The 17,446-nt window shown below is 36.0% G+C and overlaps 1 protein-coding gene across 12 annotated transcripts in view; it reads left to right on the forward strand.

Annotated features, from left to right (window-relative positions):
* MRPS30 (mitochondrial ribosomal protein S30) overlaps nucleotides 1-17,446 on the forward strand; it is a 74,094-nt gene that overhangs the window by 16,240 nt on the left and 40,408 nt on the right. For 9 of the 12 annotated variants that reach the window (XR_014951209.1, XR_014951199.1, XR_014951203.1 and 6 more), the window contains exons 5-7: nucleotides 151-311; nucleotides 14,907-15,004; nucleotides 17,054-17,126. Coding sequence is in view for 1 of the 12 variants with exons in the window: in XM_077790137.2 (XP_077646263.2) it covers nucleotides 151-236 (86 nt within the window). In the remaining 11 variants the exon portion in view is untranslated. Of the gene's footprint in view, nucleotides 1-150; nucleotides 1,589-14,906; nucleotides 15,005-17,053; nucleotides 17,127-17,446 lie in introns of those variants that run through there. The other 3 variants (XR_014951200.1, XR_014951204.1, XM_077790137.2) reach the window with 3 other exon arrangements.

A 17,446-nucleotide genomic window follows, 5' to 3' on the forward strand; every position in this document is an offset into this window, starting at 1 on the left:
AAAATAGAAGTGGCCTTTTCTGAGGCCACAAGATGAACTAGACTTTGCATTACTTTAGTCATGGCTAAGGAGTTTTCCAAGACTGCAGAAGGCCATTGCTGAAATTTGTGACCTGCATTTGTAGAAGAGTTTTAAATCTTTGTTTTTCAGAATCTGGAGAGGTTCTTAACCATTGGAACATTGATTTTGAGTTTTGCCCAGTTAATACTTTATGTAACTTCAGAAGAGAAACTTGAGTGATATCTTTCGGGAAAAAGTGAAGCAGTGTCAAGAAGGCTCACCTTGAACAGATACTCAAACACCAGTTTGGAGTAAGTATATCAGGTATTGAAATGAAGACAGTCTTACCATGTTCTAATTTTAGGGCGCTACTTTCCAAGTGGACAGATAATTGTGATGATTTGACTTCTTACGTTAGGAAGGTGAGTACCTAATTTTCAAGAATGAAGAGACTGGTTAACACAGACGATGTAACAGAGGGCTCTTCTTGTGGCCATCATTTTCCTTAAGTAACACCATCCCTCACTTTTCTTAATTGTTTTGCTCCTGGCTAGTGTAGATGACTTCAAGTCATCTGGGCTCAGATTCCTGGTTTTGCTGAAGTTAGATAGAAGCTGTACATCTGAACACACTTTTTGAATTGGAAGCTTAGCAATCAACTAACAAAATCCCCACTGTTCCAACTTTCATGAAAACTGAGAATCTTGATTTTAGAACCTGAGAGAACTGTATTGTGTTTCCTGAGACCATCTGTTGTGTAAATGCCAAATAATGAATATGAAACTATTCCTTAGATCTGCAGAGCATTAAACATGTAGGTGTTAAATCTGGTTTTACAAGACTGAAAGAAAATTGTGTTTAATGCTGGAGGGAGTTATAGCTCAAGTTTTAATTTCTGTTCATTGGCAATCTAGTGAATTATTTACCTATTTACTTTTGAAATGTCCTGTATAGGAAAATATATCAGTCATCATAACTGAAATTTGACAATTTAACAAGAGAAATAAATAAGTATGCACTAATGGGAACTGACTTTAGAACCATGTCGACCAAACAACTTCTGTAGCAAGTTTCCCATGAACTTTAAGCTTCAAATTATATCTCCACGATTGTTTGAGGGAAATTTAATTCAGACGATATTATAGGTCTGAAGAAGTGTTCAGAAGCTTGTCTAATTTTATTCTGGCTGTATCATTTGGTTCAAAAAATACTACATCCCTGCAAACTTGTTCCACTTACATTCTTGCACCATCCTGGGTGCAAAAACGTTGTTGTTGTTGTTATTATTATTATTATTATTATTAAAATGCACTTTTTCAAGTAATGGAGATTACATTAATAGCTGTGGTATTCTCTGTACTTTAGTCCTAGAAGAATCAATATGAATGAACTTACACTGATTTTCACTAAGTTGGGGAGTTATTATAACTACTATTTGAGTTAACTTGTTCAGTGTTTTGTTGGTGTCTGTATGCAAAATTATATGTATTTTGCAGATGTGTATAAAATTAAGTCTTAATTTCTGTCTGCTGTTACCATGTATTATACTTGAGTATTAAAAGCTATAAATAAAGCTTGATTCAGTCAATTTTCCTATTCTGTGTTCAAGTACCTGATATTGGAATTTGGCACAAGTTCTTTTTGGTTGTGCATACTAAAGGTAAGGGACATAGTGTGCTGTTAAGTACAACAAAAATAATTTACGATCCTGTCTGCTCAAGGCAAAGTTGAGGTTACCTTTGTCAGCTTCTTTTCTATGAGACAACTATAGGATAAAATGGTAGGAGACCACTTCTAGAAAAATTCATAACAATATTCTGAACAAACTGTGCTTATACAGATAATTGAACCCTACGAAGATTCACCCGTTGGGCGTTCATTTTGATCCTCTTTATCTTTCTGTTTTCTCTGTGAGATTAGTTTTGGCTTTGTAAATTGGAAACAGCGTGTGGGAACTCAAAATGTCTCTCAGACATTTTTAGAGGTTCCAGGCCTTGGTCAGAAGCATTTTAGACCCTGGCAGGCAGCTGCAAACAGCTGTGATTTTGAGTTTGAGCCATGGAATGAATTGCCAACTTTGGAGGTGGAACAAGCAGTCACAAAAGGTTAGATAGTATAGTAAAAGTAGTTACAAAGTAGAGGGGAAATTTTTTTAGTATTGTACAGGGGGGTTTTAACACATGTCCAGGGGGGTTTTCACTTTGTACATGGGGGTCAGAAGTTCTAAGATGGAGGAAAGTGGGCTGAACCTGTTCTTCCTCCTTCTTTTTCCTTACTTCCATGTTCTTGGTGATGTTGGCACTCACAGATTGGTTTAGAGTAGAAAAACACTTGGCAACGTAGGTAGTAGGTATTGGGGAATAATTGTAAACATGTTATACGTAATACATAATGTAAAAGATAGCAGCAGCCCTGGGCAGGGGGAGAGAGACGAAGAAGACAGCAGATAGAGAGGATGTCAGTGTGTGTGTGTGCCTCTACCCAGGCCGCTGACCAAATAGCCGCAGTCCAAGAACATAATCTGTTAGATAACTAGCAATAAACTGCCTTGAGACCAAACAGCTAAGCCTGCGGAGTTTTTCTTTGGAAGCACGGGTTGGAGGAGGAATTTCACCACCACATGAGACCCCAGAGCAAGGCCGGGGTTCTCACAACAGTGGGATCTTGTTGAAAGTGTTGAAACTCCCTTGTTTAGACATTTGAATGTTTTTGATGTTACTGTAACCTCTCCACTGAACCAGATGTGCTACCAGCCTTCACTGCTTTTCTTGAGAGCTTATATAAAATTACTGAAATAAAGATGAGCTGTTGGTATTCTTTTCTTCCTTGATGTTTAAGAATGCACATCTCAAATCATTGAAACCGGGCAAATACCTGTTTTACATCCATGGCTAGACCCTCTTACTGCTTCCTGCAACACAGAGGGGCCTGGTCCAGACTCTCTTGAGTGACATCAGTAAAGGGATTTTTTACAATCAAAGTAACACTCCTGTGCCAGCCTGATGTCTTTTGTCTACCTGTGAGGAAGACTAGGAGAGTCCCAAAGTATCTATAATGCTTCATCAGGGATGAATGACTACTTGGATAGTTTTTATGTTCATTTCACTCTCAATTGTATGGTGGTGATGTGATATTCTGAAATAAGTTCAGTATTGGTGCTGTTCTCCCCTGCATATCTTGCACACCTTTCATTAGCCTTCTGAGTTGCTCTTTTCCCTTAGTTTTCTCTTCAGCATAACTTATTCACACCGGAGCTGCAAGATGCTTGTTAGAGTTGCTCATGAAGTACATCAGACTTTGAGATCAAACTGTAAAGATCTTGTAGGATGGTTTAAAACAGAAATAATTTTATAAGACAGTGAAGCCATGAGACTTGGACACATTGACATATTCCCTGTCTGGATTGTTTGCAGTTATTGAAAAATCAGTTGTAAAATATGTGGAATTGACATTTTTTATTTTGGCTCCAGTTTCCACAGTAGTTTAACCATGGAACTACTGGGATGGTATAATTCAAACTATTATAAGATCAGTAGTAAAAAAACAAATGGGGAAATCCCCTAAATATGTTTTATTTTAAAATATGTAAAGATATCTGCACAAATCAGCTTTGCTACTGTTTCTTCTCATTTATGAAGAATGAGGTTTTTTCCATGGCAATGAGCCCTTTGGATCTGATATTTAAGTTCAGAAATGTGCTAAGACCCTGGGGGAACTAAACTTCATCAGACCACTTTGGTTTTATCTTAGAGCTTGATAAAGTTCTATGACAACATTAAATAAAGAAAAAATTAATTTGTGAGCTGGAGTGCTCAGCATTGAGGAGAATGCGTGTCTTGCAGGGACTTGGATTTCTCAAATGTTTAGGTTCTTCAAATGCTAAAAGATCTTCCTGCACAGAGGTACTTTTTACTGATGGTATTAGAGAAGAGAAAGCATCTCTTTGGATATTTAGTATATGTAGGGAATCTGTGGATGAAAGAGTGCGTTTCTGCCTTTTTTGAAAAATAGGATGCTAATTTCTCCTTTCTTGTGAAATCAAGCTTCAGATTGAGAGAATCTTTCCTTTTATTCCCAACCCATTTTTCTTGACAATAAATGGTTATTGCTATCTGGGAGAAATAGATATACTAAAGGATCCTCTAAATACCTAAAAATACTAGGAGGACAATTTTAAGCTTTCACAACATGTATATTCTTGTGATTTTGTAGATGTTATCATTCTGATAAAAGGAAAGAAGCAAGCAGTAAAGCTACTTGGATAGGTTGACAGCAAGCTAATTCCTGAAATAAAACCTAGATAGAATTGGGCCATTGAGAGAGACAGTTTTAGATCCTGGAAAGCGGAATTTTTTTATTAGTTAGCATATAGTGCTCAAAATTATCTATAGCCACATTTTGAGTTGTACAGAGTGACTTGGATCATGTTGACTTCTTGAACAACAAAAAAACTCCTAAAAGAAAAACAAAGGAAAATGGATATTTTTTTCTTGAAGTGAAGGAGAAGGTGGAATATGTCCTAAGCATTCATCTCTTCTTGCCTTAATCCTATGGTTCAGAAAGAAGGAAGACAAAAGAAAAAAGCTGTAATAATTATTGGCTATTTGAATAAATGTTATTTCTTTCATCTAATATTATGTCTACAGTACCTGCAATTTATAGATAATTCCATGCAGCATAAAAAGAAGCTAAAATAATTATTTGCTCAGCTCTAGTTAAGCAATTGTTCATGGTGCTGGGTATTATGAGGACAGTGATATATTGGAATTGTATCTTAAAGCAAAACTGTAGTCAGCCACTGTACAAACTGTTTGAATGTGCACAGGATTTCCATTCAAAATCACTGCATGAGCCTCTCTGCTGAAGATTTCATGTTTTTATCCAAATTAGAGGGAAGGTCAGTGTTCAGTCTTTGCCACCAGAGGTCTTCAAAGAACATATTACAGGTATTTTTTCAATGGCTGAAAATGAGAGGTGTATCATACAACCACTGCTGACAGAAGTAGTTGGAAGTAATTTACTCAAGTACTTTGAGTCATTTTTTTGTCTGAGACAGAATCTGTGCCTGTCAGAATTGCTGCTGGAAAATTGAAACAGCTCTGCTTGCTTTTCATCTCTGGATGAGTTGTTTTCTACTCCCCTGCTTGATGTTACAGAGATTTTAATAGTGAGTTAACAAGACATTCTGATTATCTGTTGAACATATGTAACCAGAATGAATATTTTGGCAAGATCAATTTTGTATTGCCTCAGTTGGCTACTGAGAGATACTGTGGACATCAGTGAGCGGACAGAACAGAGGTGCTGAGGGTGACCTTATGGAGGAGGCTCTCCCAGGCCAGACCTTCCTGCAATACTCACAGCACAGAACCCAGCTCTCAGAGGATCTTTTCCAGGCCTTGACCTAGAGCTGCCTCTGTGGGTTAGGATCACAGCCTGGTATTTTGGATCTGCCTTTTTGGATACTGTGGGGCAAATATATTTCTCATGCACCCTTTATACCTTTCCTCCATGCTTAAGGAAGGAAAAACATTTCTGGCAAAGTAATTAGTTTTCAAAACTAGGTTCTTCCTTTTGCATTGGCTTTGTATTAGTGTGTCATGATCTTTTATAGTACAATAATGCAAACATGAGACAACTGTGTTTCTGTTATGAAATAAATTCCCAGTGATACTGCAGGTATTTTAAGCTCGTCTGAATAAAGTCAATATTTCAGTTGAAGGACTTTGCTCATATAAAGATTAATTTGTTATAAGTAATTCTTTTTTAATAAATGAAGACTCAGATGATTTTTTTTCTTATTTTTAATTAATTAAAAAGCAGCAGGGAAGAAACAAGGGAATGTTATGATTTTGTTTTCCATTTTTGGTCTTTGTGTCTGAAAATGGTCATTATTTTGACTGTCAATATGATAGGGTATCACTGAGAGCTTATTAGAGTAAGAAGGAAGAAGAAGGGAATGGAGCCTTGATGCTGCTGTGCTAGGTGATGTGGCTATCCTGAGAAAGAGAAGTTGTGTTATAGGTAAGAACAACCTCCTTTTTACCTCTCTTCCAGGTCTCTGCTTGAGTCCTTTTAAAGCCAAATAAATGCCACTTTGTATCAGTGGGTCCCCCACAGAGAGGAACTTCTAGGAATGGAATAAAAAGAAATGCAAGCTGGACTATAAATTTCCCCTACGTGGCTGTCTTCAACCCGTGTTCCCTCTGCATCCTAAGGAATGTTAGAGCATGTCTGGGCACAGGACACAGCTGTCTCTGTTCCCATTAGGGCTCTCAATTTTGATTTTGCTAGAGAAATGTTGTTCTAAGCCAGTGCTTCTGAATATCATTGGCTTCATATGAGGCTGTGATGCCATCAAAGGGCAACAGTTTCATGTCTGATTTTTGGAGTTTGGGAACTTTTATATGCCTCTTAGATGGGCTGCTACTACTGTAATAAAAGCCTTAGAGGAAGCATCAGCTTCCAGCTATAGAACTGGCACATTTTGGAGTTGGATGTAGTCCTTGATAAAGAGGAAATTCAAGCAAGCTGTCATAGTGTAGCTGAAATTTTTAGGAATGTTTTTCAATGCAAGTTTGTGGAGGGTTCTTCACAACCAGGCTGTTCATGAAAATACTGTCAGTGTTTTTTATCGCATCCAATAATGGATGGGATAAAATAGACTCCTGGAGGGGATAAAGCAAATCAGAAAACCAAAACACTTAATTTAGTACTGTATACTGAGAGCTTTGATATGCATGGTACCAAGAGATTTTTATTTTTTCTTAATAAAAAGCAAGAAAAAAAATGTGCTTGATGCAGTGAACAGCTACCAGGCTTTAATAGAAGCTACCAAATAGTTAATAGAACATACTAAATAGTTAGTAGAACATGTAAAAATTAATAAGAACTTTTGAAGACTAAGAACATTCCTTAGGTTGCTCAGCACAGCAAAACCCGTCTGTCTCTGATAAGGTAAATGAAATCTTAGATCCATAAATACCAGAGCCACATTATGTAAATGTGTCTTCTGAGGAAATCTACAGAATCTGTCCTTAAAAAGACTTATTGGTAAGAGTCAAAACCCAACATTTTTCTATGACAGACATTTTTAGACAGCTGTGACAGCTAAGGGTTCTTGGAAAGCCTCAAAAAAAATCTGGGCCATAAAATTCCCAAAACTATTCACATCTGTATAGAAAAACAATATATTAAAAGGAAAGCTGCAGAATGTCAGGCTTTAGATGTATCTGACTTGATGCAAACTCTTAACTTTAAAATAATGTAGTTAAAAATAAGAAACAAAAAGCCAGTCAATATTTCAAAAAGCTTAGGTGGAAGCAGGTCCCATCTTTCTTTCTGTTCTTGGCACTAAAAGAGTTAGCTGCTGGGTGGAGAAAGGAGGGAAGACTTTCTGAAATATGCTATTTTCCCCCTACTTAACCTGTAGAAACAAGGCTATATGATTGTGGTCAGAATGTGTGTTCAGGTAAAACAGATATGAAAGAATAAGGAAGGCAGGTTTGTTCCACTTCTTTGAAAACAGCAAATTCAATAAAATACAGAGACACTAGAAGTGCAAGAGCTGAATAAAAATCTTCAGAACTAGCTTATTTTTAGGAAAGACCAGCCTTAGGAATACCTCCATTCTTTAACAGGATGCCCAAATAATATACAAAGCATAGTCTATAACTAATTAAGCATGGATAGTTCAGAATCTCAGTGAATTCTTCAGCTTTGCCTGAATAACAGGTAATAATAATTTTTGTCATCCTTTATGAACATAAATTTAAATTCAAGAACCTGCTGTAGTCCTATCAGGTGTGAAGGTAGGCAAATACTGAACACCAATACATAGCCATTGCAGTCCAATGAAACTTTGCATCCTTGGCACTGTAGTTCTTTCTCTGAGGATTGATGTGCCAATTAATTTCTTGTACTCTCATTATAAGAGGTGCTGATAAGTGATTGCATCCAGCTTCAGATATCCATTGCTTAGGAACAGACTTTTTGGTTTTCAATAAGGAAAAACTGAATAAAGGCTAGGTATTGAAAATTATAGTTTTCTTCCACAGAGTGAGGAAATCTTATTCCTGGAATGTGTTTCAGGTCCTCCCTCTGTTAGGAAATGGTTTCAGGACATATTTTTTTTGTCAGTCAAGAACCTTGTTTTCTTTCTGAGACTTATGCACAGTTAGTTCATGTAGATTTATTCCATTGCAGGATATGATCTTGTAAAATGCTGAGTGCTGCCTGTAGGAAGCCAGGCAGGTCTAACCTCCTTAACTAATTATAACCAAAGAAGAACCAAATATGGAAATGGGAAAATAATCTGATTAGCAAAGAAAAGTATACCTTGGAAGTCAGAAAGAGTACGAGTAAAATTAGACTTGTATGAAGTGAAGCTAAGTTTGCCCTGAAAATGAACCCAAAGCAAGTATTTTGTATGTGGGATTTCTATTTGTTTTTTTTTTTTTTATTTTTGCATTTTGATTTTGTTTGTATGTTTGTTTGGGGGTTTTGTTTGTTTACTTCGTTTAGTTTTGGGTTTTTTTTGTTTGTTTTTTTGTTTTGGTTTGGTTTAGTTTTTGGTTTGTTAGGTGTTTGGTTGGTTTTTTTTCCCTCATAGCTACATGCAAATAGAGCAACATAAAAACAAGTGAGTGTATTGGGAGGCAAGGATGGACCGTGACTAAATGCACTCTAGACAGGAAAATTTATTGAATATCTTTCTTTGCAAAAAAGAAAGCAAATGTTAGGTGAAGATGGAAGAGTAAAGGACACAGAGGAGGGCATGAATTTTACCTGTGTGCGAGGAAAAGAGAGGTTTGACTGCCTGGGGTTAAGAAAAGAACCACATTAGCTCCATCCCAAAAAAGTGAGGGATATTGGGTTATTTGCAGCAGCACTATTGTTGTTTAGGACCCTAACATCCAGATAAAAGTAAAGGGTAGAGAAGTGATTCAGGTGTTTACTTACTTGTTATATTATTTCAATATTTTTAACAAAAATAAGAATGAATACAAGGAGATCATAATTGATTCAGTTTTCTCTTTACCAAAAGTCAGGTTATTTTGTACTTAGTGCTTTTCAGCTTGAAATGGTTCACTGAAAACAAGAAGCCTGCCTACATTTCATTAAGTATTTGGGATAGTAACAGCAATGATATTAATTATGCTACAGAAAGAGGAGGTTAGTGCGGAACTGTAAGAAGGAGGCTTAGGTTAACATTGGTAAAAATGAGCCTTGTGTGTTGATAAGATCTCTGAAATGGATATGTGCTGGTAGCATCTCTGAAATGGATGTTTGGTGTGAAAGATTCCATTTTTTCTCTTTCTCTTATGGTCAGTGTCATTTAATGTTTTAATTAATGATAGCATTACAGGACAGAAGAATTATAAGGATCTTTTTGAGACAAAACTGGGGAAAATCATCATAGAAACCAGCACCTGACATGGGGTATACTTAGTGTATTTGAATACCGAAGTTCTAGAAATAAGATTATTAATATAGCTTGCAACTATTGTTGATGCCATAAACTGGAGGCTCACAAATAGAAAGAAAAACAATCCAATCTGTTTGTCAATCACATACTGACTATAAATCAGCAGTTGCCTATTGCTTTTGTAGGAAGAAAACATCATCAAAAAAAGCATATGAGTGCAAAACAAATAGCAAGGTGTCTTTATATATACTTAAAGGGACAGTGTTAGAGATTATTAACAGCCATTTCCAAGCCACTGATGGTACTTTGAAATTACCTGTGCCTTTGGGTGGTGCCTGTTTTCGCAAAGCATCATCTCAGCCTGGAGCAAGCGTGGGAGGAACTGAAGGATTTTGTTTAAACTGCCAGAAAAAAAGTAAAATAGTTACACTACAAAAAATACAGAACAGGTTTTATGCTTTTACACTTGGGAAAGCATTCTGGAACTGGAAATAAAAATTTTGTGCTTTCCTTAAAGTAGTCAAGAATTCAAAATGGTTTCCAAATTTCTTATAGATGATACTGCTGTTTTGTCTGTTTCACTAGGCTTATGCTTACCAGCACAGACAGTGAATTCAGGTAATAAAGATGGCTTACAGACAGGAATTGAGAATTAGGTTATTACAGAATACTTTTGGCTGTCTCCATCATTTAAGCACAGAAGTATAGTTCCTACATGAGCTGACTGGACATAATACTAAACATACAAGTAAAAGTTGTAGCTTATAGAAGCATGATTTTTAACAGATTAACATTTCTATATTATATGGGTGAGCTATAAGAAGTATTCCTCCTCAATTTAATGTTAATATAATTTTCTTCTATGCCTTTCACCCCAAAATGTGTCCATGTTTTTGATCATGACCATTCATAATTTTCTAAGGTCATTGTCTAGTGGTGTAGTACTGTTAGGTCTACAGGACAGCAGAAATGAATTTCCCCCAAGCTGCATATATTGGCCAGAAAGACAAAAGCCAGGAAATGGAATTGGCAGCATTAAAATTGAATGAGGGAAATCACTCGATTTCTCAGTGACTAATAGTGTCGTAATAGTAGCTGCTAATTTTTTAAGGTTGTACCTGAAATGGTCTTATTTATATAAGCATAATTTTTAGGAAATTTTTATGGAACGGAAATATGGAAATTGGAAATGTGTCATTAAATAATTTGGCATAGTCAAAGTATTATTATTTGAGAGGCAATAAAGCACTCTGTGGTCTTATCATGAAATAGCAAGGATGGGTATATATGGACATGCTTGAGCTGTAGAAATTTCTGAAAGACACCAAAATAAATTGAAGTGTTTTAGTAATCCTTTCATCTGAAAGTGCAAGTCTTTTCCAGGGCTTTGTGTAGTTATTAAATTTATCTTTCTAATATTCAGCTCTATTGCCATTTCCAAGCACACCTAAGAGATACGTATATATATATATATAAATAAAATTTAAATTAATTCTGATCTAATTCTTACCCTGTTTATTCAACCAACGTCTTGTGACATGGATAATACTGTCATTTTCCTATACTATTCCACTTTTTCATTTTTTGATAAATCTTTATTCTTTCTGTTCTTATAGTTTCCCCTTAATCCTCTGTCAGCTGCTTAAGAATCTCCTTTATTATCTCTTCTTCCATATTTGAATTCTTTCACATATATCCATGGGTCCCACTTTTCCTTTATTTTCCATCCTTATTTGTAATGTTTGAATGATATAAAGCACTGTGAAAGCTTTTGCTAGCTTCTTTTTGCTGGCAACCCCCAAGCTTACCTCTTCACCCCATTCTGTCTCTCTCAATTTAGTTTTACATTTCAGCTTGTCTTCCCGGATGTGCTGTTCTCAGTTCAAGCCCAATATTCTAAAAGTGAACTATCTTTGGAGGTTTTTTTAGATTATCAGCGTTGCTCAGTTCTTCATCTTAGCTGGTAGTTTTGTTATTTCTTTGGTGATTTAGACTGTGGCATGTGTCCTTTTTTAGCTGCATTTGTGCTGACTTGAAGAAATTACTGTTATCTGTCCCCAAACCACCTCTTTGCTGAAAGCATTTGTCTTTCCCACGTCCAGTGTCTGAGGACTTTTAGAACAAATCATTTAGTCACAGTCAGAATAAACCAGGTTATTTTCAAAAGTGAATTTTAAGTTTATTTTGATGGAACTGAAAAAATCACATGAACCTTTCCTGTTGATGCTAGACTGGTCCATAGTGTCTTTCAGAGGTTAGTGCCAGGCAAGAAGGAGCTGTCTGGGAATGTTAACTGTAGCCAGTAGCAATCTCTGTGCTAACCTGTAGCAATAGAATGTCAGATTATAAAAGCATCTTATCAGGACAAAGGTTTTCTTTTATTTCTTTTCTTCATTCTTATGGTAAGATATGTGTAATGGCTTCAATTTTATTTATTAATATCCTGTTATATAGTCTAAATTTCTTTTAGGAGGAAGAAATAAAAAAAAAAAAGAGAGAGAGACAAATGGGATCCACAGTCTGCAATAAGAAACTGAAAGAGAGGATTCAAAGCTTTCCTAAGCTAGACAACAGGGAACTCTCCAGAAAGGGAGAGTCCTAAAGATGTCACAAAGCTCTTTGTTTCACTGTACAGGACCACACTTCTCCCTGTGTTTACAACACAGGATTTTCTTTTGAAGCTAGATGTCTAAGATTTGTCTGCCCAAGAAATTGAATGAAGGAACTGATTTCTTTCAGTATGTTGTAAAAAGCTGACAATTTGTTCTATGTGTTTTACAGCTCAGTAGCTATAGAGCTCTCCCATATGTGAGCGTTCTATGCTCAGTTCTCCTCTGATTTAAGAGATTCAGGCCCCCATTTCTTGCTTTGTCCTGATCCACAGACAGAATGTGTTTTCTTCTTAAATTATGTTATTATTAGAAAAATACATCTATATATCTTTGCTTGGGGCAATAATTTGCTTTTTGGGCACTCGGGCAAGCACTGCACTTCATTCTCCATCTATTGGTTATGTTTTAACCCTCTCTTTAGAAGGCCAAGAAGGAACATATCCAGTCTTTTCTCTCTTCATGACTGCTCTAGCCACTGGACTATTTAAAGGCTAAGAGAGTATCTGAGATGAGGAAGAAGGGATAAGGCAACATAAGTTGCATATATCTGTTGTCTCTGTGGTGAGCTTTGAAGAGAGCACTGTCCTATTCACAAAGAATTTCTTCACTGAAAGGAATGGAACAGGCTGACCAGGGAAGTGGTGGAGTTGCCATCCCTGGAGATGGTCAAGAAACACCTGGCATGGCACTTAGTGCCAGGGTCTAGTTGGCAAGGTGCTTTTCGGTGAAAGGTTGGGCTTGATGATCTTGGAGGTCTTATCCAACCTAAATAAGTCTATGATTCTGGGATTCAGGACAGAGAGAGAGAGATGAGTTGCACATCTGTGTATATTCAGGAGATATTTAGATATGCAGAGCACTGCACAAAAACAATGGTTAGTTTTAAGCATCATAAGGACTAGATAGAATCTGAGCATGGGGTGAGCCTGTCTGTAGCAGACTGTAGCAGATCAAGGAAAACAAGTCTAAAGAATACATTCTCTGATATTTTATGGCAAGGGAAGCCTGGGGAAAAGTGTAAGAATGTGCAGTCACACCTATTTTCATCAAGCCAGAGATGAGTGTCTTTGTAATTCATCATCTTTGTTGTGTTATTCCTCAATAAATTTGTCCAATTGGGGTTTTCTTTAGAGACATTGAAAATTTATAGTGTCCACATCATGCTGTGGAAAGGATTTTCACCATTAGTTACCCACCGTGTGGAAACCACCTTGCCACATTTGTTTTGAACTTGCTGCTTCCAGCTGATGCTTACTGGAGCCTGAGAGAGGATTCACCACACCACACCATATCATCTACCATATTCTCCATAAATGCCTGTGCCACTGAGTAAGATACCTAAACCTTTTTTTGTCAAGCTGGGCTGTTATATTTGGGAACAAGCAACGCCAGTTCACTGACAAGATTTGCTGAAAATTAAGTGAAATGTAAAATAAAAAATAAAAAAATGCTCATCTTCCTTCCAATATGCCCTTATGCTTGTGCTGTTGCTATGCTTTCATCACACATCTGCAGCTACATCTGTAACAACTAATTTTTTATAAGATAGAGAGACTAGAACTGCATACATTTTTCCACATGGAAACACAAAATCATTTTATATATAACATTATTTTAACAGCAAAAATGCAAGTAGTTTTCATACCACATTTCATCTCACATTTTTCCAGAGATTGGATAGTTTTTATTGCTTGCAGGTCGGAATCAAAAGAGATTCACAGAGAGAGTTGGTGGTTATTAACATTGCTTCATGAAAAGACATTCATTGCTAGAACCCTCAAGCCATTTTGTGTTTCTCTTCACTTGAATCTGCGTGGTTTTCCACTCTTCTGCACAACTGGGTAGTATATTCTTTGGGCACAATTTTGATGGCCAAAGGTTGTCTAGACCATCTGTTACACATTTAGTTCTCTCAGCCTTGGTATGTGAGCAGCTGGCTTTTCCTATTTGTCTCATGTTTTCCATGATTTTTTAAAAATTTCTATTAGGTCTCTGTTACAGGCCTACCATGGCTCTTTAATATCATAAACAGAGCAAACAACTCTACTTACACTAAACTTAACCAGTAACATATTCAAAGAAAGGAGTAGGAATTCAAATATTTTAATTGTGAAAATGTGGAAATACTGTACATATGTTTTAAGGACTGAAAATTTTTCTTAATTGTTGATTGAGGTAAGATATTGGTATAAAATTACTTATATTTAATATTTCATTAATAGAGTTTTCACTTTAAACAAGAATCATGTGCTATCCAAAGGATGTCCAGTGCAATTATCTTCATCATTATAAGTGATAATTATCTATAAAACAATGTTTTACAACCTTTGATTTGTGTGCCTAAGTTTTGTTCTGTAACTAGCATTTGTAGCTGTCTGTAACTGTAAATTAAACTCTTTCCAGCAGAGGGTGACGGCACATTTATGCTCAGGCAGCTGATTACAGTAACTTGAGAACAGGGCTGTTTTTGTACTGAATAGAAAGGATATGGACATACACACATTCTGTTAAATGCATTCCTGGATGCTGGCCTGAATGGATCCAATGTAAAATATTGCCTAGGATTGTGGGATTTCATTACTGATCTAGGATCTGTGAACACCACAACTAAAGAAGGTTTTCATGTGGTGTCCATCCATTCATTGACTGCTTAACTGAATGTATGATTTTGTGTTGCACTTATATTTACCTACTACTTTCCCTTCAAGGACAGTCGCCATCAGTCATATAAGTGTCACTGGCTTTGACTGTAGCAGTAGACCTAAAAAACCCCCCATTTTTAAAAATGTATATCCACATTTCTACTTTTTACAAAGTTTACAAGGCCTTAACTAATCTTGAGACCTCATTGCCTCTATCATGTTCAGGTGAACTGCCGAAAGGTTGCACATCTCATGTGCGGAGGAACTGAAATAATGGAAAGGAAAATACAAAACATGAAATCTGGTTTACACAGGAAAAAAAGGTATTGAAAGATAAATATACCTAAAAATAACGGGTATTTCATCATCATTAATAACCAGCATAAGTTGTATTATTTAATAAGTGCTCTGAGACTTCTGAATAAAAGATCTATGCAGAAATACTGCAAAGCTTGACTGAATGAGGATCTGGCATGGATTATAAAAGAAAAATTACAAGAAGTCTTCTGATCTACACAAACATAAAAACAGAAGAACTATAAATGTGAAAAAGTGTGTATCTGCTTTTTGTCACACTGAGGCTATTGATTTCATTGTCATTTAGTGTCACCCTTTAGTTCCAGCAATTTCATCATTAAAACCATGTCTATTTGTGAATGGCCCTGGATATATTGACTATTAGTACTCATGTTGCAAATCTGTAATTGATCTAGACTCTTTTGTGTGTGTTAGAGTTCAACAAATATTAGCTGCTTAAATCTTCAATACCTCGATGTGTTAACAGAAAAATAGACTTGAAGATACCTTTAACCAGAAAAAGGTTAATGTCAAGCTAATCCTGCAAATAATATATTTCTGTGTGTCTTTTCAGACCTAAACATTTATGAAAACTTTAATTTGTACAAAATTTTCTTTTCACTCACATTGAGTTAATTATTTTCTGGCATTTTTCTTTGATTGTGATGTCTATGTTTTCAAGTAAGTGTACATCTCACAACTAATGTTTGAAGTACAAGTAGAGAAGTTCTCTTTTTTTGTGCACTGTTTAGATGAAAATCACTTTCAGACTTCTTAGGTAAAGAACACTGAGTTCTGAAACAGCAGCTCCTTGCAGAAAAACATGTATTTTCTCCTGCGTGAAAGGAACTTGAAATCCAGAATAGAGTGCATTAGGGAAGAAATCTATAATTGTGGTATGGTGTTAATTTAGGAGCAGAATTCACTGCTTTCTGTGGTATATAAACAACAATAGCAAAAATTGCTAATATTTTTGCACAACTACTTACACAAGAAGAGGTGAAAAGAGGCAGGGCTAAATCAAACTTTTACAACAGTCATCTGCTGGTTGGTTCTGTCCTTTAGCAAGTCACACTTACAAATAAGTAGCTGGAAGTAATTGTAGTAGCAGACGCTGCTGTTTCTTTATATTCTTTTGGGCTGCTAACAATCTCATGGCATATGTTGTAACCTTGATGCTTCTAATTGAATTATTTTGGATAAATTATTATTTCATACTATTACATCTGTTTAAGCACTTCACAATCTTTTAGTAGGGAGCTCCGGGAACTTCATAGTATATTACTGTAATGGTTGTCTTCCTTAGTCTTCTGGTTACAGGGGAAAGAAACCTAATTATTTATGGCCTAAATAGTTAACCCAGTGCTTACATTTATGCTGTGTGGCTACAGGGCCAGTACATATATGTACGTGTATATATATGCTTAGTTAGGTAACATTATTAAATTAACCCTCAATTTTACAAAATGAAAACTTGTGTTTGCAGAGACTGAATGTCTTATAAACCTAGTGAAATTCTGTGGATGACTCCATTACATCAGAGAACCAGAATTCCCAGTTGAATCTCATATTCCCTGTTGTTATACAGAATCCACATGCTGATGGAGACAGGCTCAGGGTCAGCACTGCCCCGCAGGCTGCAATAGTGTTTTTTTCTCTTGAAAGGATTACTTTACCTGAATATTCTGGCATGATTTGAGGGTGTCTGACTTTCTACCAAACAGAATTTTCTTTCATATATATTTTAATCACTGTTTCTGTCACTGAATAGAAGGCTAGATTATTATATTTTTAGTACTGAAAAAATAAAAATACAAGGGTAAATAGAGGTGAGTCCAGGAAACAGACACTCAACAGTCAACAAAATCTAAAGTAATTACTTTTCTAAATCCATAGAAGAAAATGTTTGATTTACATGCTTGCTATCAGGAATTCATTGCTACAGCTTTTTGTTTTGTTTTTGGTTTTGGTATTTTGTGGGTTTTTTGTTTGTTTGTTTGTTGGTTTTTTGTTTTGTTTTGTTTTTTGGGTTTTTTTTTTTGCCTAAGTTCCTTTAATTGGTCTTGACTTTCCAGGTGTCTGAAAATGTAGCAAAGTCTGTGAGATGGGAAAATTGGAAGACATTCTCAGTCATATAAACCACAAAATGTAAGTGTTTTACAGTCAGAATGCTGCACATTGTTGAAAAAGACAATAAAGCAAAGCCAAAATCCAAAGAAAGCCATCCCCAGCTCTACAGGCCCACCTTTTAATGGCATTTTGGGGATGTTATCTGACATCTTCTGACTGCTTATATCTGGTGCAATATGTGTTTATGATGCACTTGGACTTTTTAAAGTACTTTAGCTGTGTGCACTTCATGCACGAAAGCTTTTCAGTGAATCCTTTCATGGGAGACATATTGTTACTTAGCTCAGAATCTGACTATCTATTCTTCTGCTTCCTTCCTTGTTTTAGTTGCACACCCT

This window comes from Lonchura striata, chromosome Z (genome assembly GCF_050655825.1).
Source record: "Lonchura striata isolate lonStrDom1 chromosome Z, ASM5065582v1, whole genome shotgun sequence".
Taxonomy (NCBI): domain Eukaryota; kingdom Metazoa; phylum Chordata; class Aves; order Passeriformes; family Estrildidae; genus Lonchura; species Lonchura striata.